The sequence below is a fragment of the Delphinus delphis genome, chromosome 18 (assembly GCF_949987515.2).
Source record: "Delphinus delphis chromosome 18, mDelDel1.2, whole genome shotgun sequence".
Taxonomy (NCBI): Eukaryota; Metazoa; Chordata; class Mammalia; order Artiodactyla; family Delphinidae; genus Delphinus; species Delphinus delphis.
The window spans coordinates 20,302,322-20,321,405 of NC_082700.1; the positions used below are offsets into that span (position 1 = coordinate 20,302,322).

At 45.8% G+C, this 19,084-nt stretch overlaps 1 protein-coding gene across 5 annotated transcripts in view; it reads right to left on the bottom strand.

The window, feature by feature from the left end:
* The window catches only part of LRCH1 (leucine rich repeats and calponin homology domain containing 1), a 190,300-nt gene extending 185,382 nt beyond the window's left edge, over positions 1 to 4,918 (bottom strand). For all 5 annotated transcript variants that reach the window (XM_059996247.1, XM_059996246.1, XM_059996250.1 and 2 more), the window contains exon 1: positions 4,410 to 4,918. In XM_059996247.1, the coding sequence (XP_059852230.1) occupies positions 4,410 to 4,716 (307 nt within the window). In that variant the 5' untranslated portion in view covers positions 4,717 to 4,918. The remainder of the gene's footprint in view (positions 1 to 4,409) is intronic.
* Between the last annotated feature and the right edge of the window lie 14,166 nt (positions 4,919 to 19,084).

Genomic DNA, 19,084 nt, shown 5'->3' on the forward strand with positions numbered 1-19,084 from the left:
GGTGGCTCAGTGGTTAAGAATCTGCCTGCCAAAGTAGAGGACATGGGTTCGGGCCCTGGTCCCGGAAGATCCCACATGCCATGGAGCAACTAAGCCTGTGTGCCACAACTACTGAGCCTGCGCTCTAGAGCCCGAGAGCCACAACTACTGAGCCCACGTGGCACAACTACTGAAGCCCATGCACCTAGAGCCCGTGCTCCACAACAAGAGAAGCCACCGCAATGAGAAGCCCGCACACCGCAACAAAGAGTAGCCCCCGCTCGCCACAAGTAGAGAAAGCCCGTGCGCAGCAACAAACACCAATTGCAGCCAAAAAAAAAAAAAAAAAAATCAGCACCAGAAAAGAAAAGTTTGCTTTCCTGATGCACATATCTTTGTACTTCTTTTCATCGGGCAGATTTTCTGCTTCAGTTGATATTTATTACTAGTCATCGTTTGTGCTGTTGTTGTTACAAGCTGCTATAAGTCATCTTTAATACGAAGCAGCACGTATACTTCTAAACAAAGATATTAGAAGTATAACTCTTCCTACTCAACCTGCAAAATCTACTTCTTCATTTATCTCCTCACCCACCTCCAACTAGAATGAAAACTCCATCAGAAGGGATACAAGGATTCTCTGTTGGTCCCTGCTGTATCCCTAGTGCTTAGAACAGTGCCTGGCACTTAGGGCGCTTGGTGGGTACTTGCAGAATGAATGTGGGTTGAATGAATCTCCAGATACCCTCCCAAATTCTGCTCCTCTCCACCCCTTCCCTGCTTAACAGGAATATGGTCAAGAACATATATACTAGGGACTTCCCTGGTGGCGCAGTGGTTAAGAATACTCCTGCCAATGCAGGGAACACGGGTTCGAGCCCTGGTCCGGGAAGATCCCACATGCCGCGGAGCAACTAAGCCCGTGCGCCACAACTACTGGGCCTGCGCTCTAGAGCTCACGAGCCACAACTACTAAGCCCACGTGCTGCAACTACTGAAGCCCATGCACCTAGAGCCCGTGCTCCGCAATAAGAGAAGCCACCGCAGCGAGAAGCCCGCTCCCCGCAGCGAGGAGTAGCCCCCGCTCGCCGCAACTAGAGAAAGCCCATGTGCAACAACGAAGACCCAACGCAGAAAAAGAAAAAAACATATACACTAGAGTGAAACCATCAGAGTTCAATCCCTGATTCACCATTTAAGTAGGGCTATGATCTTCAGCAACTATTACTCAACTCTCCCCAGCTGTACATGAGGATCTGACTGGCTTCTACGGAGGACCGGGCGGGATAGTGCAGAGCACACACCCGGTGCTCATTGTGGCTCTTTTGTCCAGGTTTCTCCCATTCAGCCAGTGTCACCTGTTCCACCACACCCGCGTGGATCAGCCTTTCTTTCCCCTTCCCACCTGCAAGAAGACTAGACCCTGATACAACCAAACTATTTTCACTCAAGTATGAGTAAATCGATAGGCTCAAAGTGAGGCGGAGAGCCTGAGAGCTTTTTTCCTATGAAAAATATGTATGCACTTGACTGACAGAGCTTAAACGTCTACTGAGCAGCCCAGGGCCTCTGTGTTTCTGTGTTTGCATCTGGAGTTTCACAACTCCTGTCCAGATAAGCTACATTGCCCAAGAGTGCAGTTCTGCTTAGGTGGGCTGCCAGAAGAGTTACTTTTACAAGGTATAAACCAAATGGTCTGTATTATACAACTGAACAGTGAGAAAAAGCCTTCCATGTCACTCGCTGTCTTCCAAAATTTATGAAAAAGTCCACTTTACATCTTAGGTCTTTAAGGATCTTCATATGTCTTTCTGATCTTAAGAGATATTCTGTAAACTACATTTTAACCCCAGAGAAACCACTGTCTTTATTGTATATGTTACTGTTCATACACTCCACTCTACTAGAACTCTTTATATGCAGGAAAGGTCAACACTGTGCAAACGGAGGTAATTTTAACTCATGCTTTATTTTGAGTTTTGCTCTTCCAAATAAGGAACAGTGCTCGGTAAATAGAACAAAGGGCAGAATACATTTGGTTTACACCCAGCTTTGACCTGAGGCAAAGATGTTTTTGCAAAAGCAACTCTTTAACACATTCAGGTACTGAAATTTCATGTAAAATAGCTGTCTACATTGAATTCTCTCTATCTTTATAGGGTTTTCCTAACTTTTCTACAAACTTCAGTGACACTCCCCCTCCCATAATTAACACTGCCTTTTTTGACAGCGAGTTAAGCCTCCAAGTTTCAACTAGTTAGAATTTTCTGAGCATCAAACACGCGCAAGTGGGGCTCATAATTAAAACCTGCGGAATTCACAACCACAGCTCGCCACAAGCAAGCAAGAGAGAACAAAATATTTTTAAGCACTGCCGTGCCTCAAATGGTAAGGCCTTCACTGAAAGAGGTGGTCTCTGCTTTTAAAAGCATGGGTCTTGGGCTTCTCTGGTGGCGCAGTGGTTGTGAATCCGCCTGCCAATGCAGGGGACACGGGTTCGAGCCCTGGTCAGGGAAGATTCCACACACCCTGGAGCAACTGAGCCACAACTACTGAAGCCCCCGGCCCTAGAGCCAGTGCTCTGCAACAAAAGAAAAGCCCTCGCGCTGCAATGATGCTCACCACAACTAGAGAAAGCCCAGACAGCAACGAAGACCCAAGGCAGCCAAAAAAATTAATTAATTAATTATTTTTTAAAAAGCACGGGTCTTCTCAAAGAAATGCCAACAGAGCAGTTCACCCATCTTGAAATAAACGTCAGCATAACTGAATTAGAGGAACAACTTTCAATGCCCCCATCCTGGACGACAAACACATATTATTATTGGTCATGCCAGCTCCATTTTCTGCAGTCATATCCAATCCTTCCACAGCTCACTGTACACTCTACAGCAAAAGGGAAGTCGAACTTAACAACGGACTTTTTTTTTTAAGTTAATGATTCAGGCAATTCTTGGAATAACTTCCACTTGAGAAAATGCAACTAAGAAGTCCTATCAAGAGACTCCCCAGCTGTTGACAGCTCGACTCTGGAAATTCCCTCCTTCATGCCCATTTCTGACTATCCCTGAATCCAAATTACAAAGTTTAATGACCCTTAAGAGCCCTTTTTGCCTCCAGTGAACTCAGAACTCTGGCTAAATATTCGTTAGGACTCAATAAAAGTTTGCTGAATTAAAGGAGGGGAGCATTGGAAACCTAGCTCCAAAAGGCAACTGTCTGCCCCCTCGCCCGAACCCCTCTTCCCGCAGGAGAGGAAACTGGGAGATCTGGAGCTGACAGTCATGCCGTCCAGGATCCTAGGGGTTTGACACTCGGCCCTTGATGTGATGACAGCCACGAGGTCTGGGCGGTGGTTCCAAAACGGAGCACCCACTGCTCTGGGAAATGCTGGGCGCTTGCCAAGATACAAACCCTCCCCCAAGGAGCTGAAACCGGACGGTCGGGAACCGAGTCAGTTCTGTAGGGATCCCAAGGCCTGAATCGCATTCCAGCAGCCTCCTTCCTGTTTATAGATCCCACTCCAGTAACTCCAACTACCAAAGAGAAAGCAGACCTCTCAGAAATATGTCAACACATGACATAACTTGAAAAGGCTGTATGCTCACTGACGCGAGTTGCAACTTGTCGGGCTCACGAAGGAAAACCGGCTCACTTTAATTATTCTTTTTTTTTTTTTTTAATATGCCATGCCGTCTCTTTCCAGGGCCCCCGCAAATTTCGGGTTACTGAGAACTAGGTAGCCTCGGTGGCAGGAACCAAACCGCGTGGGCGGTTAGCTAGAGGCAAAGAACCGGGGAGCCGAGCCCGCCCCCCCCAGCAAAGTGGCGGCGATTCGGTTTCGCGGCGATTCAGCGGCCGCTCCTTCCTCGCACAGGCGCAGGAAGGAGAAGCCTCGGCACCTCCTCGCAGTCGGCACCAAGTTGCTGGAGCGCTCAGTGATGTCGCCGCGCGGGCCTCGCGGCACCGCGCCGATGCCCTCGGGTCGGCGGAGGGCGCGCCACCTTTGTCTGGGTGTCCTCACCAGGACGGGCGACGCCTCGACGCAAAGCGGAGGCGCAGACACCGCGGCCGGGTTCCCAGCCTCTACGCGGGGCCCAGAAAACGGCCGCGGCCGCCTGAAACCTCCCACTTTCACTGCGCGCACCGGGCGCGCCCGCAAGTCACAGCCCGGAGGCCACTTCCCGACACGGCCGCCGCGGGTGGGGAGCCGGAGACCCACGCGCTCCCACACGCTAGCGGGCCGAGCGTCCCGGAGCAGCCCGGCTCTCCCGGCGCCTCAGCGCACACGCGGGTCCCTTCCTCGGGAGAGCACGGGCCGCTGGTCCCTCAGCAAGGCCAGATCTCAGACTGGCTACCGCGTCGGGGAAGGGACGACAGCCAGCCAGACAGCCACCCACGCCCACTGCCCGCCCTCGGCCCTCTCTCACCTGCCTGCACCGTGTCCGAGAGGTCGTGCGCGGGGGCCGCCGTCCTGGGAAATTCCTTCAGTTTCCTAGCACTGAGGTTCAACCCCCCGGAGTTGGCCGCTTCCTCCAACGCGCGCTCCAGCCCCCGGTTCAAGGGCAGGTTGAAGCCCCCGCCGCCGCCGCCGCCGCCGCCTCCTCCGGCCCCGCCGCTGCCTCCGGCTCCTCCGTGGTGCTGATGGTGGTGGTGGGGGGGATGATGATGGGGGTGCAGAGTAGCCACTGACAGGGCAGGGACGAAAGGTTGGGGTTCGCTTCCCGGCGTCGCCATCTTCTCCCGGGCCCCCCACCCCGCCCTGCCGCTCCTGCGGCGGGGGTCACAGCTTTCCCCCGGGTCGGGGAGACGGCAGCCCGGGCCGAGTCCCTGCAGTGCTCCACCGAGAGATGCTGGAAGAAGGGGAGGAGGGTGTGGGAGGCACGCGGAATGGGGGGGGGGTGAGAAGGGGAGGCGGCAGCGGCAGCTCGGTCTCGAAGCTTTCCTGTCCCTGGCAAGCTGAGGACTGCGGCGGCGGCGGCGGCGGCGGCAGGCAGCGCGCATGTGTCTCCTCCCGCCTCTGCTCCCTCCTCTAGGCGGCTCTCCCCTCCTCCGCCGCCTGCTCTCTCCTCCTCCTACCCGAGAGCCGTCAGTCTAGCCCCGCGCCTTCCTCCGCCGCCCGCTGCGGTGGCCCTGCTGCTCGGCCCCGCTATCTGGGGACGTGGGGGGCTGGATGCCGTGAGATCACGGGGAGGTGAGAGGTTATCTCAATTTTGCAAATTATTCTGGTTATTTGACCCAGAGTTCCCCGAGAGGCAGTTTTTCACTGTGGGGTCAGGCCAACAGACGACCCCTGGCATTTGGGCACCTACGATGAGCCATTCTCTGGTCCAGGTGGTCTGTATTCGTGACCTCATTAATCCAGGGACCCCGTGAGCGGAAAAATTGTTTCCCCCAGGCCACAGAGGAAGTTAAGAAACTCGTCTGAGGGCTTCCCTGGTGGCGCAGTGGTTGAGAGTCCGCCTGCCGATGCAGGGGACACGGGTTCGTGCCCCGGTCCGGGAAGATCCCACATGCCGCGGAGCGGCTGGGCCCGTGAGCCATGGCCGCTGAGCCTGCGCGTCCGGAGCCTGTGCTCCGCAACGGGAGAGGCCACAACAGTGAAAGGCCCACGTACCGCAAAAAAAAAAAAAAAGAAAATAAAGAAACTTGTCTGAGTTCACCCATGCAGTCAGAGGCGGAGCCTTCAGACTCTAGGGTTGCCCTCCTTCCTGTAAACGCCCTCCCGGGCCGCACCTCGCTGCAAAGAAATAGGAGTAAGGCAGAGGGTTTTCTGAGCGATGGCAGAAAACTACAGACACGGAAAGGAAGGACTTTTCAAAACGCAGGTCGTTTTTATGGTGGACAGAACCCATTGTCCTATGAGGAAGAAAGAGGGGCTGGCTGTGGCTGAGCCCAGAACTGGGTGGGGCTGGAAAGGTCAGAAAGTCAGTGACCCCAACTAGCCAATAACTGTCACAACTGGAGCTTGCGCACAGGTACCGTCAAGGTATCCTCGTGCGCTTCTTCTAGCCCCTGTGGGGCATGGGAGCTGATGTGTCCGCCTGCAAGCGAATTCATGTTCTGCCCAGACCAACGCTGGCACACCAGCGGAGACAGAACATCTGACAACCTAAGAGCAGACCAGCTGGAAGATTAATAAAGTCCCACTCCTTTCCGAAGTTCTGGCTCCAACTCTCTAGGGCCTTTATTTTTGCTCTATACCCAAGGCTTGAGTAGCGTCCCTGTGAGCAACTTAGCTAGGGGAAGTGAGGATGCGGGTCAGTACGAAAATAATTCAACCCTTGGAGTAGAGGAGGCGGTTTTTTAAGTAGTGATGCAGAAACGTGGTGGCCTGAGCACCAGGCTGGATCTAAAGTACCGCGTGATCTATGTCACTTGCATTGACTGCGTGCATAGTACGTAGCCCTTGAGTCCTCCGGGATTCTAGGATGAGTCCAACATTGTAACCTCGGAGGAGGAGACAAGCGCCACCTGCTGGTAGCCTCCCCGAAAACCTCTTCCCTCATCAACTTTTTCTCCTCTGCCTCCCAGACTTTTAAAAGCCAGGCTTGAAAATAATAATGATGATAATGATGATGATGAAAGTGAAAGTGTACTTATAAAAAATAACCTACCATTCCCTTTCCTCACTGGTCTTTTCCCAAAAAGCCAGTGAGAAACAGAGAAACACAGAAAAAATTTTCATTTGAAAGTCTTCAGCTAAAACCAGGTGGTAGTCTGTGTGATCAGTATGCAGGGTATGGTTGAGGACATCTTCTGGCGACTGCAAATGTAATTCAGACCGTGAATTGTGGTGTTGCATCATATAGAGCATAATTCTTTTAGGACCACAAACTCTTTTTTAGAGGAAAAGATGGGATATAAGTTCAGGATTTGCTTTGTAGTAATTTGTTCTTATGTTAGGTTGACCTTGTTATTATAGCTTGCTTTATCTTCTCCAGATTACTAAAATGTAAACTCCTTGAGGGAGGGACTTATTCATCTTTGCAACTTCTTCCCCATATCCCAGAATCCAAGAGTACTTTGCATATAATGAGTGCACAATGAAGATTAGTAATTAAGCATTGCGCAATAGACCAGGTGTTTTACAGGCTGCCATTTGTTGATGCATCTTACAAATGATGTCCTTGAATGAAGGAATTTTTCCTTCAAATGGGGGAGAGTACTTTACCCTTGAAAGTGATCTTGGTTATTCATAAATATTCAAGAAACTTGACAAGCCGTTTTCTCTTGCTGTCTTGTTTCTTCACTATTTTTTTAAGAAGGTGGACGTTTCTGCTTTGTTCAGTTTCTTCTAAAACAGAACCCTCTTCCTGTTTCACTCTCCCCACACCCTACGTATAGTCCTCTGATAACAGCTGTGTTATTACATCGACCCAGCTAACCATCTTGGTTATTCCAGAAGTGGCCTTCTGACCATAGGACGGAACACCCAGAGGATCCGAGGGTCCTGATTGTGTCCAAACCCTAGATTCTGACTGTTCCTAATTCACATCTTTAGTTTCTATGAGATAGCTAGTAGTGTATTGATAATACATTCTGCTGTTTGCCTAAGTCAATTTTATTTGGTTTTCTGTCAATGCAGCGAAGTCTGCCTGCCGATGCAGGGGACACGGGTTCATGCCCTGGTCCGGGAAGATCCCACGTGCCGCGAAGCGGCTGGGCCCGTGAGCCATGTGCGACTGAGCCTGCGTGTCCAGAGCCTGTGCTCCACAGCAGGAGAGGCCACAACAGTGAGAGACCCGCGTACCACAAAAAAAAAAAAGAAGAATCAAACTTATTAAGAATAGCATATAGATTTGAGCAGGGCTATTCAGCCCATATCACCTTCTCAGAAAATCACTGGGAATTATCTTTTGGAGAGTGATCAAAACAGTTGCTCAAGAAGTGGGCATGGTCAGCCAGGTGTGTCTTTTTTTTTTTAATTGAAGTATAGTTAGATTTACAATGTTGTGCTAGTTTCAGATGTACAGCAAAGTGATTCAGTTATATATATATATATATGTATATATACATATATATATTCTTTTTCAGATCCTTTTCCATTGTAGGTTATTACAAGATATTGAATATAGTTCTCTGTGCTATACAGTAGGTCCTTGTAGATAGTAGTGTGTATATGTTAATCCCAAACTCCTAATTTATCCCTCCCCCCGACCCCCCACTTTCCCCTTTGGTAACCATAAGTTTGGTTTTTATGTCTGTGCATCTATTTCTGTTTTGTACATAAGTTCATTTGTATCATTGTTTTAGATTCCACCTATACGTGATATCATGTGATATTTGTCTTCCTCTGTCTGACTTACTTCACTTAATATGATAATCTCTAGGTCCATCCATGTTGCTGCAAATGGCATTATTTCATTCTTTTTTTATGGCTAAGTAATATTCCATTGTATATATATACCACATTATCTTTATCCATTCATCTGTCGATGGACACTTAGGTTGCTTGCGTGTCTTGGCTATTGTAAATAGTGCTGCTATGAACTTTGGGGTGTGTGTATCTTTTCTAATTGGAGTTTTCTCTGGATATATGCTGGGGCAGGTGTGTCTTTCATGGTCCTGACTGCCCCCTCCAGCCACAGGGTGGATAAGTGTGTCTACCAACTCCCCTGAAAATTTAAGCAAAAGCACTCCAAAACCATAGGCAATTAACAACAGGCATTTGACCCCAAAGGCAGGAAGAATCAGGGCTTATTTATATCTTTTATCTTGATATATTCCAACCTCTCAGCTTTGGTTTCCTCTTTCCTAAAAAAGGAGAAAGAATATTCCCTGACTAACACCACCCTTTTCACTCTCTCCACACTCTCTCAGTACTAAAGTTTTCTCTTTGTACTGTATCTGTAAATATTTATCAGTAAATATGTATCTGTAAATGATTGGGGTACGTAGTTTGTATTCATTAGCTTTTAAGTACATCAGATGCCGAGCTCAGTCCTTTTTTTCCTAGAAGAGTCAATAAATAATGTTGTCTGAGTTATTTGTATATTGTAAGGCAACTAATAACACCAATGTGAATTTCTCTGAAGATAGTTAATAATACTGTCTTGGGCATGTTTAGATTTTTTTCTAGCATTCCAAAACACTAATCTGACAAAGCAAACCTGGCAAAATGGAAAGATTAGAATAATATTCCAAGTTTTTCATTAAAGCTGAACGCAATCAATTTTAAGAATTGTATATAAATGTTGGACTATGTATGTAAATGTGAGACCGTGCTTTCCTATTTTTTTTCCTAGTGGAAAAAAATAATGGTAATAATAAATTCTAGCCAAATTAGTCTATCCTTATTTGGAAAAAAAAAAAAAAGTAGGCTACTAGAGTCAGCTTCCCAAGAAGTTTTTTTTAAATGTTACTTATCTGTGAAATCAAAAAGCCTATGAACCACTTGCTTAGATTCTTGGTTTTCCTAAAAGAGAGTTAGTCGTACTAAACTCCAGCTACCTGCCCTCAAGCTTTTTCTCAAGCTGTGCTCACACCAACTGTAATTTAATGTAAAACCTAGTATCTTTCTGAGAGTGTAACGTTTCTTTGGGTCGCCACCCCTATCTGTTTTCTAAGCATTCTCATTCCAGAATTTATCATAAGTCTGAAAAGAAAATATTGCCTCCCTTTTAAAAACTATTTCGCAGCTGGCTATTGTCCAGATCCAGCTTTTTTGCCCTCTCCACTCCAACCTCCCAGCAAAAATCCTCAACCTCCTTACAGGGGCTCATTTTTACTTCTCACCGAGAAAGGCACCAGAAGCTCCTCCCCTGTGGCCAGGCCCTGCCCTGCTCTCTCTGCCTGTTCTCTCAGAGACAAAGCAGAGCTCTAGCTCTAGACCAGGGAGACTTTATTTACGTCGTCCTTTCCACTACAGCTCCTATTCAATAAAGAAACCACAAACTCTGGGCCATCAAGACAACAGTCACAAAGAAGCTGCCTTCTAGAACCATTCTCTGAATGGCAAGAGAGGAGCTGTCCATGAATTAGTGGATTTCATGGGCTTTAATCTGTGTTCTATTTCAGAAGTTTACTTGGGCTTAGGATAAAACGCCAATTTTGTGTGATTTTTATTATTTTTAAACAATATTTTTTAAATTATATATATATATACAATTTTTAAAATACATATATTTGACATTATAACCAATTGTGTAGCAGAAAGACAACATTCTGACCAGCACTTATGAGACATAATAGCATTTGGAACTATGAGGCAAGAAACTATAAGGAAAATATAGTTTGGACCACTCAGGTGAGAAACTGATTATAACAAAAAGAATTTCTTTGGCTTTATGAGGATGATATCTCCTTAAGGAAAAAAATATCAGTGACCAAAAGCTGACCGTCTGGTTCCTGCCAGAAGTTTCTTAAGAGGATACAAGGGAAAAGGTCACTGGAAAGTAAGGACGGAAGGACCCCAGCTAACTGGACTGCAACTTATAAAGAAATGTATTTTGTTTTTGTTTTTGTTTTTGCCTCTCACTGTTGTGGCCTCTCCCGTTGCGGAGCACAGGCTCCGGATGCGCAGGCTCAGCGGCCATGGCTCACGGGCCCAGCCGCTCCGCGGCATGTGGGATCTTCCCGGACCGGGGCACGAACCCATGTCCCCTGCATCGGCAGGCGGACTCTCAACCACTGCGCCACCAGGGAAGCCCAAGAAATGTATTTGTAAGTAACTGGCTTTTTAAAGATGTGAATATAAATATTAGATCATAGATAATAATAGATAATAACTTTTCTGTGATTAGCTTCCCTTCATAATTCACCTATTCATTATATTATGTTATTAGTTTATAACATAATGCATGTTATTGGTCTGTAACGTAATGGATACATGAAATATTTAAGGGAACCAATTGTTCGTTTACAAATAAATGGCTTAACTTGCATGGAGAAACTGAAGCAGTACTATCCAGGATGTGTCCCTCTGAACCTTAGTTTTTAGGCTGTTAATAGACATTGTGCATAAAGGGTTTCATCGCCAAATAAGTTCGGGTTAATAAAAAAGTTTAGAAGTTATTTTACTCAGGAACCTCTCAGAACCTTTGATATGCTAAAGTGCACTGTGAATATGCAAGAGAGAGGGAGGGTATACATCAAGCTTTTCTCTTATATTTTACCAATAAATCTCTTCTTGCAAGACTGTTATCCTTGGACCACATACTGAGGTACATTATATGCATATAGATAGATAACATTAGCATATATAACATATACTCATGTTATATATGTTAACATATGTGTAACATACGTAATATATAACACACAGATATAGCATAACTATAGTATATAACAGATCAGAATTTATCTCCAAATCAATAGTTTAAATAGGCCAAGTGTCACTAAGGCAGTACCTCCTCAGTAAATACCATTCCAGGTCTGTTGTGCATTAGATGGACTTCAAAAGAACAAAAAAGTCTTCCTATGTATTCTTAAGTTACTTTGTATGTAACGAAAACAGTAATTTATGTTCTCTCAAGGCAGCTTTAATACTCTTGATGTCATTACAGGGGTATTTTCCAAACCCAAGGCTGTCATTACTGCCTCATCAGACACAGAACTAGAGGGTGGCTCCCAGAGGGACTCTTCTCCCCGGATTTAGACGGAACTGCACTCTGGCTGTAAGGACATCCAGCTTTCTACACCCAGATGCTATCACAGGGTACCCAGTAGACATGCACAACCTTGATTTATATCTCAGATCATTCTGGTGCATCATTTGAAGAGGGCTCAGACCTGGACTCGGTAATAAGGCCACATGATGAAGCGATAATGCAGAAACAAAGGAACGCTGTCATCACAGGCCCATCTCCTGGCAACCAGGTCAAGAGGGAGCACAACCCACCGTGTTTCAGAAGCAAACCAGTTAGAACTTCCTTCAATTTCTGGTTGGTGCAGAAAGAGCAAAGTCAGGATTAGTGGTGTTCAGACTGGACCACTGACCAGAAAGGAGCTTCACTCCAAGGAGGGTGAACAGTGCTGGAAACCCTCACAGTAGCCACAGGGGGCATGTTGTCTAAGGTCCCTCCCAGCCACCAGAAGTCCCCAGCCATCTAGTGAGAGCAAGGATTAGTCTCAGGCTGCACAGCCTGAAGCAAACCTCAGGCTATGATTTGGAATATGTATGGTAGAGCCCAGCTCTGGGAGAAATGGCCAGTAGGCAAACAGGCCCACAGCCCAAATGGCTGGATTCAAGACGGGGCCCCAGGCATGGTGGTGAACTGTAGACCAATCAGGAAGAACTGCATGCACAAAATATCTCTGCGAGGATGGGCAAGGATGTATAAGAAACTGCTAACGGGTGATTGCTCCTGGGAGAAAAAACAGGGAGAATGGGAGGAAAGAGGGGTTTTCTTTCTCTGATACCTTTTTGTTCAGTTTAAATGTTTCACTTGTGCATCTATAGCTCTTTTGTAAGCAGTTAACTAATTACATTTTAAAAATACCCATTGAAGAGATGGAGCTTGGATCAATAGTCCCTGGGGAACTGTCGGTGAGTCCTGAGGAAGATGTAAGTGATACAGTGCTCTACGGGATGAATTAGAAGTGAAGAAGCGAGCCAGAATATTGCCACAGTGATAGGAGGTGAGACAAGGAGGGCTTGTATTGCAAGGAGAGTCATGGTCAGTGCTGGGCCCTGGAAGGTGACGGAGGGACATGCTGTCTCTACCCTGCATTTATATCAAAAACCAGGGGCAGAGAGAAGGAGAGCATGGAAAGCCCTGCTTGGAGAGAACAGTTCCAGGGCAGCTTATGAACATCCAGACTGCAGAGGCAAGAAGATGGAAATAGAAATAGTAGGTATAAGCTATTTACTCCGAGGATTTGTGGGTTGGGAGAAGGAAATAGATTTAAAAGTGACTGAAAAGACAAATAGAGCAGAGAAACTTGTTTGATGTTTAAGATAAGGAAGATCTGAGAAGATCCGGGAGGAGAAGGACAAGTCTGCAAGGAAGGCAAGATTGAAACACCCGGAGGAGGAAGCGGGATGAGGGTGGAACGGACGATTGGAGATGTGACATCCAGGAACAGGGACAGAGATGAGAAGGATGGAATCCAAGAGAGGTTAGAGGACTCAGAGGACCCCTTTGAGCCTGGAGTGAAAAAGTCAGGAGACCTGAGTACGACTAGTATGCCAAAGTATCGATTCAGACACCTTAAGGATTGTACGCTGAAGAGTCTAGAAGGTAAATATATATGATCCGCTACGAACAGAACTAGAGATTGGAGGTGGGAAGGGAGATTTACGAACAACATTTCCAAATCAGAAACCACAGAGTAGGCACCCCATCATAATCAGAAATATTCAGTCTTTGGCTTTCGGCCCTAACTAACCCATAACCCATCACCGACATCGTGATACTTCACACAAGTGATGTTTTTGCTCTTGGATGTACGTATTTGTTTATAATCCTTCTACAGACTGCAAAATCCAACATGTCTTAAAACATAGCTTCGTGTTTAAGTTAGAAGAATAAACCAGCTCCTAATAGAAGACCAGTTCCTCTGCCAATACCTCTCTGCAGACAGGGCCACGTCACCAAGTTTGTCCACAGCCTGTCATGTCCTCGGCTAGGGAGGCCTCAGGAATCTAGTCCAACTTCCCCATTCTACAGATTGGGAAACTGAAATAAACACATGAGGGTGAAATGCCCAATGCTGTGCACTGGCCAGTGCAGAATGTGGACTCAGGTCTCCATGTCCTGGCCATTGTGCTTTCCTTGTCCCCCATAACACCGGAAGTTTCTGACTATGCCACAACCTGCCCTGTTGGGACATCTGCTCCTGTCCTTCCATCATTATGGTTCATTTGCCTTCTGCCTGAGTGTGACCTTATTAAAGGTATATTATCGAGGGTGCTAGCTCACAGGGCTGATGCTGGGCGAGGAATGTGTTGGGATATGGTTGGAGGGACCTGAGATGGTCTAGCTACTTGTCTCTGGAACAGAACAGGCAGTGTGCCCTGGGCCAGCTAAAGGGTGATGGAGGGGTACCCAGGGACCAGGCAAAGCACAGGCCATGAGTTACCTCATATCCACGTCATGCAGTGACCTTTCAGGATTCTTTCTGCCATGATCAGAAAGGCTGGGCTCCTCTGAACTCTACAGCAGTGGCTACAAAATATTTTGGAGTCACAGATCTTTTGAGATTCTTTGACAAGAGATATATATATATACCCTCTTCCCAGAAAAATGAATATTAAATCCTATAATACTGATTTGTATACAATTTCAAAGGTATTAGAGGCTCTCTGAATCCTCTAGGGCAGGTCAAGCATCATCTAGTCAACTCTGACTCTGAACAAACCTTCTTTATTGAAAAAAAATCTCAGGGCTTCCCTGGTGGCGCAGTGGTTAAGAATCTGCCTGCCAACGCAGCGGACAAGGGGTTCAAGCCCTGGTCCGGGAAGATCCCACATGCTGCAGAGCAACTAAGCCCGTGCGCCACAACTACTGAGCCTGCGCTCTAGAGCCTGTGAGCCACAACTACTGAGCCCCCGTTCCCCAACTACTGAAGCCCGCACGCCTAGAGCCCATGCTCCACAGCAGAATAAGCCATCGCAGTGAAAGGCCAGCGCACCGAAGAGTAGCCCCCCCTCGCTGCAACTAGAGAAAGCCTGCGCGCAGCAAGGAAGACCCAACGCAGCCAAAAATTAATTAATTAATTAAAAAAGAAAAAATCTCAAGAGAAGTAATGTGTTCCACGATACAATCTCAAAAAGGATTCTACCTTTTAGGTGCAGCAAGTTTTTCTGGTCCTGAACCCCTGACATTTCCTTTGGGCACAGAGAGAATTGTGCGACCTTGGAACTGTCTTCCAACACGGAAGGAAAGGAGGGGAGAGTCGGGGTGACACTCATGCTGAAGATTCTCCCCTGCTGACCAAGGGCCCCCGTCTTTAACACTTTCAACTCCTGTTCAGGTTTCCCCAGCCACACACTGGTTTGATCCCCACGCAGCCAGTCCTAATTGCCTTCCACAGCCCAGGTTGGATTATCCTCAGGCCCTTTCCAGAGTAGCTGACATCTAGCTAATGATGGGGCACCATATGCCAGCAGCAGGGTATGGGCACCCACCTATGGGTTGGGGAACAGACCTGCCCTCATGAACAGTATGGCTTCCCAGTGTGAGGCTCACTCCCTGTTGACACAAGACATCTCTGTGGCATGAGTCTGCAACTAGGACACACACAACTGAGGTTCCTCCCACGCTGGGCTGAGTTGGTGGTAAATGGCATAAATGTGTTTGAGTTCCCTTTAAGTCATCCATCACCTTCCATTTACCTAGAGCTGTTTCCCTCGTAGGCACAGAGATTATCTCACTAAACAGCCCATTACCCCTGCAAGGTTAAAAATCAGGAGGCAAGGGCTTTATTATATTGAGTTCAGTTGATACTACAGTAAACACCCAACACCGTCCCCAAGGGTTTCCAGATTACTCAGATCACACAGTGAATTATGACTGAGAGGAAACACACTTTCAAGCCTGATGTTAAAAAAACATACTAGGTATCTGCAACGGAAGCAGGTACTTTGTCTTCATGCTTCAGCAGATGGGAAACTGGCGAGCGTGTTGGTTTCCTTGTGTGGTTGGCAGTTCTATGTGTAAACTGGGGCGCGGGAATGGGGGGACTGAAAGGTGACGGTCTCCCAGAGAGTGGATGGTAGGTAGCCTCATGATCGGATAAGGGAGAAGCACACATCTTTCAGGTCCTTGGTACTGACTAGGTTATGCTGTCCTCCATTGGCTGTTTCTAGTTTTATGTGCCTCTTCCTGTAAACAGGACCATTGAGGTCCAGATGGCTGCGTTAAGCAATACCTGTTTCTCTTTATCATTCTTGAAGGTCCAAGGGATCCTCTAGGCTTAAGGTTTTCTAAAAATAAAGCCAGGCTTTTATTCGCTTACCCCCCCTCAAACTTCCTTGTCAACTAAAAAACTAATTGGAATGCAAATGAGAGGTGTTAAATGCAGGGTTCTTAATAATGGACTGCTTTCTTGAGCTGTTGAATTCAGTAGGCAAACAAATACGTGGTCAGCAGCCGTTGGCCGACCTTGCCTAACTTCAGCAAGCCCAGGAAAAATCCAGAGGGCCTGCATACATGGAGGGAGGTGCAATGTGTGACAGTCACACGATCTGGTCCTGTGAGTGAGAACAACCGCGAAAATCTGCTATTAACTTCAAATTTATTTTTGCAAGTTGTCATTTAAATGCAAATTTGCTCCCACTGACCTTGCCCTTGATTTTTCCTTCAAGTACGTAAAACAATAAGCTTTTATAAACTGCACGATTTCATAAAATCAGAGAAGTTTGGGAAAATAATGCCTGCTATAATTATTAGCTACCGAGCTAACCTGAGTTCTTGAAGGCCAAGGTCATTGAAATGCTGTATGTCCCGGAAAGAGAACTGAACTGGAAATGAGGGTGCAGCCCTCTTTCTAGCAAGTCAGCTGTGTGACTGTGGCCAAGTCATTTAATTTCTCTAGAATTCAGTTTCCACATCTGTCAAATGAAGGGATTGGATAGTTTATGCCTAAGATCTTATTTTCTCTAAAATGTCATTATTCTCAAAACTATGATCAATAATTTCAAGTTTCTCTTCTACCAAAAGTATTTTGACAGTACTTCTTATCCAGAAAAAGACATATTTCTAAAGTGTCCCTTGCCTGCTCAGAATAGGATAAAACTATGAATGGCTAATGAGCCCAAGGCTGGCAGAAGGGGAAACTAGTATCCCGAATAAGCCACAAGACACATAATCATCTGTCACACAGTGAGGTGTGTGAAGTATTGCAGGCAATTTTAATTCTAAGATTCTTCTTGATTAACTACTATTGGAGAGTCCCCTTCCAATACTCCCTTGTTTCTATAGAAACAGGAAGCAGAAAATCTTAATTGTGCAGAAAAAGAGAAACACGGTTTCAGAAGGAAATAAGAGATGATGCAGTGGTAGCATTGGAGAAAGAACTGAGGGAAGGACCATGTCAACATCAATCTCAAAAGGTAGCCAGTCAGTCAGGTGGGTTTAGGGAAAGTCCAGAATTTTCACATGTCTCGATATGCTAATGCACCTAAGTTATGCAAAAGGAACCATAATAATGAAATAACACTGACATTGTTTCTGATTATATTGATACACAAAATACATTCTGTTAAAAGAATTTTTTAAGGGTAAAATCATGAGTGTCATACTATATAAAATAAACACATGTCAAGGAATTGAACTCATTAATCACTGAACCAGTAAGGTATTTCCAGTAACCAGTAAGGCTGGTTCCAAGGAGAATTCAAATTAATACCCACGTATAGAGGCAGATAAGGAATGCTGAAGTGAATTTACAAATAGATACAAAAAGCAGTCTATCCACAGGGCAATTGATTGTCAATTTCATTCCACCAGGGCTTCCCTGGTGGCGCAGTGGTTGGAGGTCCGCCTGCCTTTGCAGGGGACACATGTTCGAGCCCTGGCCCGTGAGGATCCCACGTGCCCCAGAGCAACTGGGCCAGCGCACCACGGCTGCTGAGCCTATGCTCAGCGTCAAAGACCCAAAGCAGCCAAAAAAAAAAAAAAAAAAAAAAAAATTGCACTCCACCAGACACAACTGATTTGCAAGTGTGGACAAAAATCATTTTCATTATTTCTAGTTTTCTACAATTTACAGAGTTGTAAAATAGCTCTGAGACAAGGAAAGGGGAAGATACCTCAGAAAGATGCACTGAACAGGACATTCAGCAATTCTTTTTCTTTTTTTCTCCCTTCCAAGTCTTTCACAATCTTTCCTGCCAATTTACAGTGAGGGGGTGTAATGCTATAGAGTATAAGGAACCCAGGACATGGCGACAGGCAGCCCTGGGTTTGAATTCCCTTGTCATCTTGAGCGATACACTTGACTTCTCTGAGTCTCAGTTTCCTTTTCAATAAATGACAATCCCTACCTTTCAGGATTTGTTATGAAGGTTAAATAAGACATAAAGGAATGAACGTCATTCACCAAATAGGTTCTGAGTAAGTAGTAGCCTTTATTTGGCAGTAATAATTACACAGAAAAGTCCATAGCATACCAAAGAGATAATGTGGCTTTATTTTTGAAGAAATACGTCTTTCTGTGATCCAGGTTCAGTTCATAGAGTTAAAAGTGCTTTGTAAATTTATAAAACTGTATATGAAAAATTAGTTCTTTCTCATTACTTGCTGATGGGGGTATAAAATGGTACAGCCACTTTGTAAGACAGTTCGGCAGGTTTGCAAAACTAAACACACTCTTACCATATGATACAGCAGTCGTGCTCCTTAGTATTTAGCCAAATGAATTGAGAAGTTATGTCCACACAAAAACCTGCACAGGAATGTATGTGACAGCTTTGTTCATAATTGCCAAAACTTGGAAACTACTAAGATGTCCTTCGACAGACAAATAAATGGTGGTACACCCAGGCAAAGGAATATCATTCAGTGAGGAAAAGAAATGAGCTATCAAGCCACAGAAAGACATAGAGGAAACTTAAATGCATATTGTTAAGCAAAAGAAGCCAATCTGGAAAGGTTACATACAGTATAACTGAGCTATATGACATTCTGGGAAAGGCGAACTTATGGAGATAGTAAAAAGATCAGTGGTTGCCAGGGGTTGGGGGAAGGAGGGAGGGCTGAATAGGAGGGGCACAGAGGATTTTTACTGCAGTGAAACCATGCTGTGTGCTATTTTAGTGTTGGGTACACATCCTTCTACATTTGTCAAAACTCGTAGAATGTACAACACAAAGAGTGAACTCTAATGCAAACTATGGACTTTAGTTAATAATAATGTATCAATATCAGCTCATCAAATATGACAAATGTACTGCACTAATGTAAGCTGTTGATAATGGGAGAAACTGAAGGTGGGCCGGTGAGGGGGTACATGGGAACTCTCTACCCTTCACGCAATTTTTCTATCAAACTAAAACTGCTCCCCCGCAAAAAATCTATTAATTCTTTTTTAAATTAGTTATTTCCAAATCGGTTTTTTCCTTGTACTGACCGTGTGCTCTTGGGCAAAATCTTTAAACTCTGTAGTTTTCATTTCCTTATCTGCAAAAGGGATATAAGTATCGGATCTTCCCTTACAG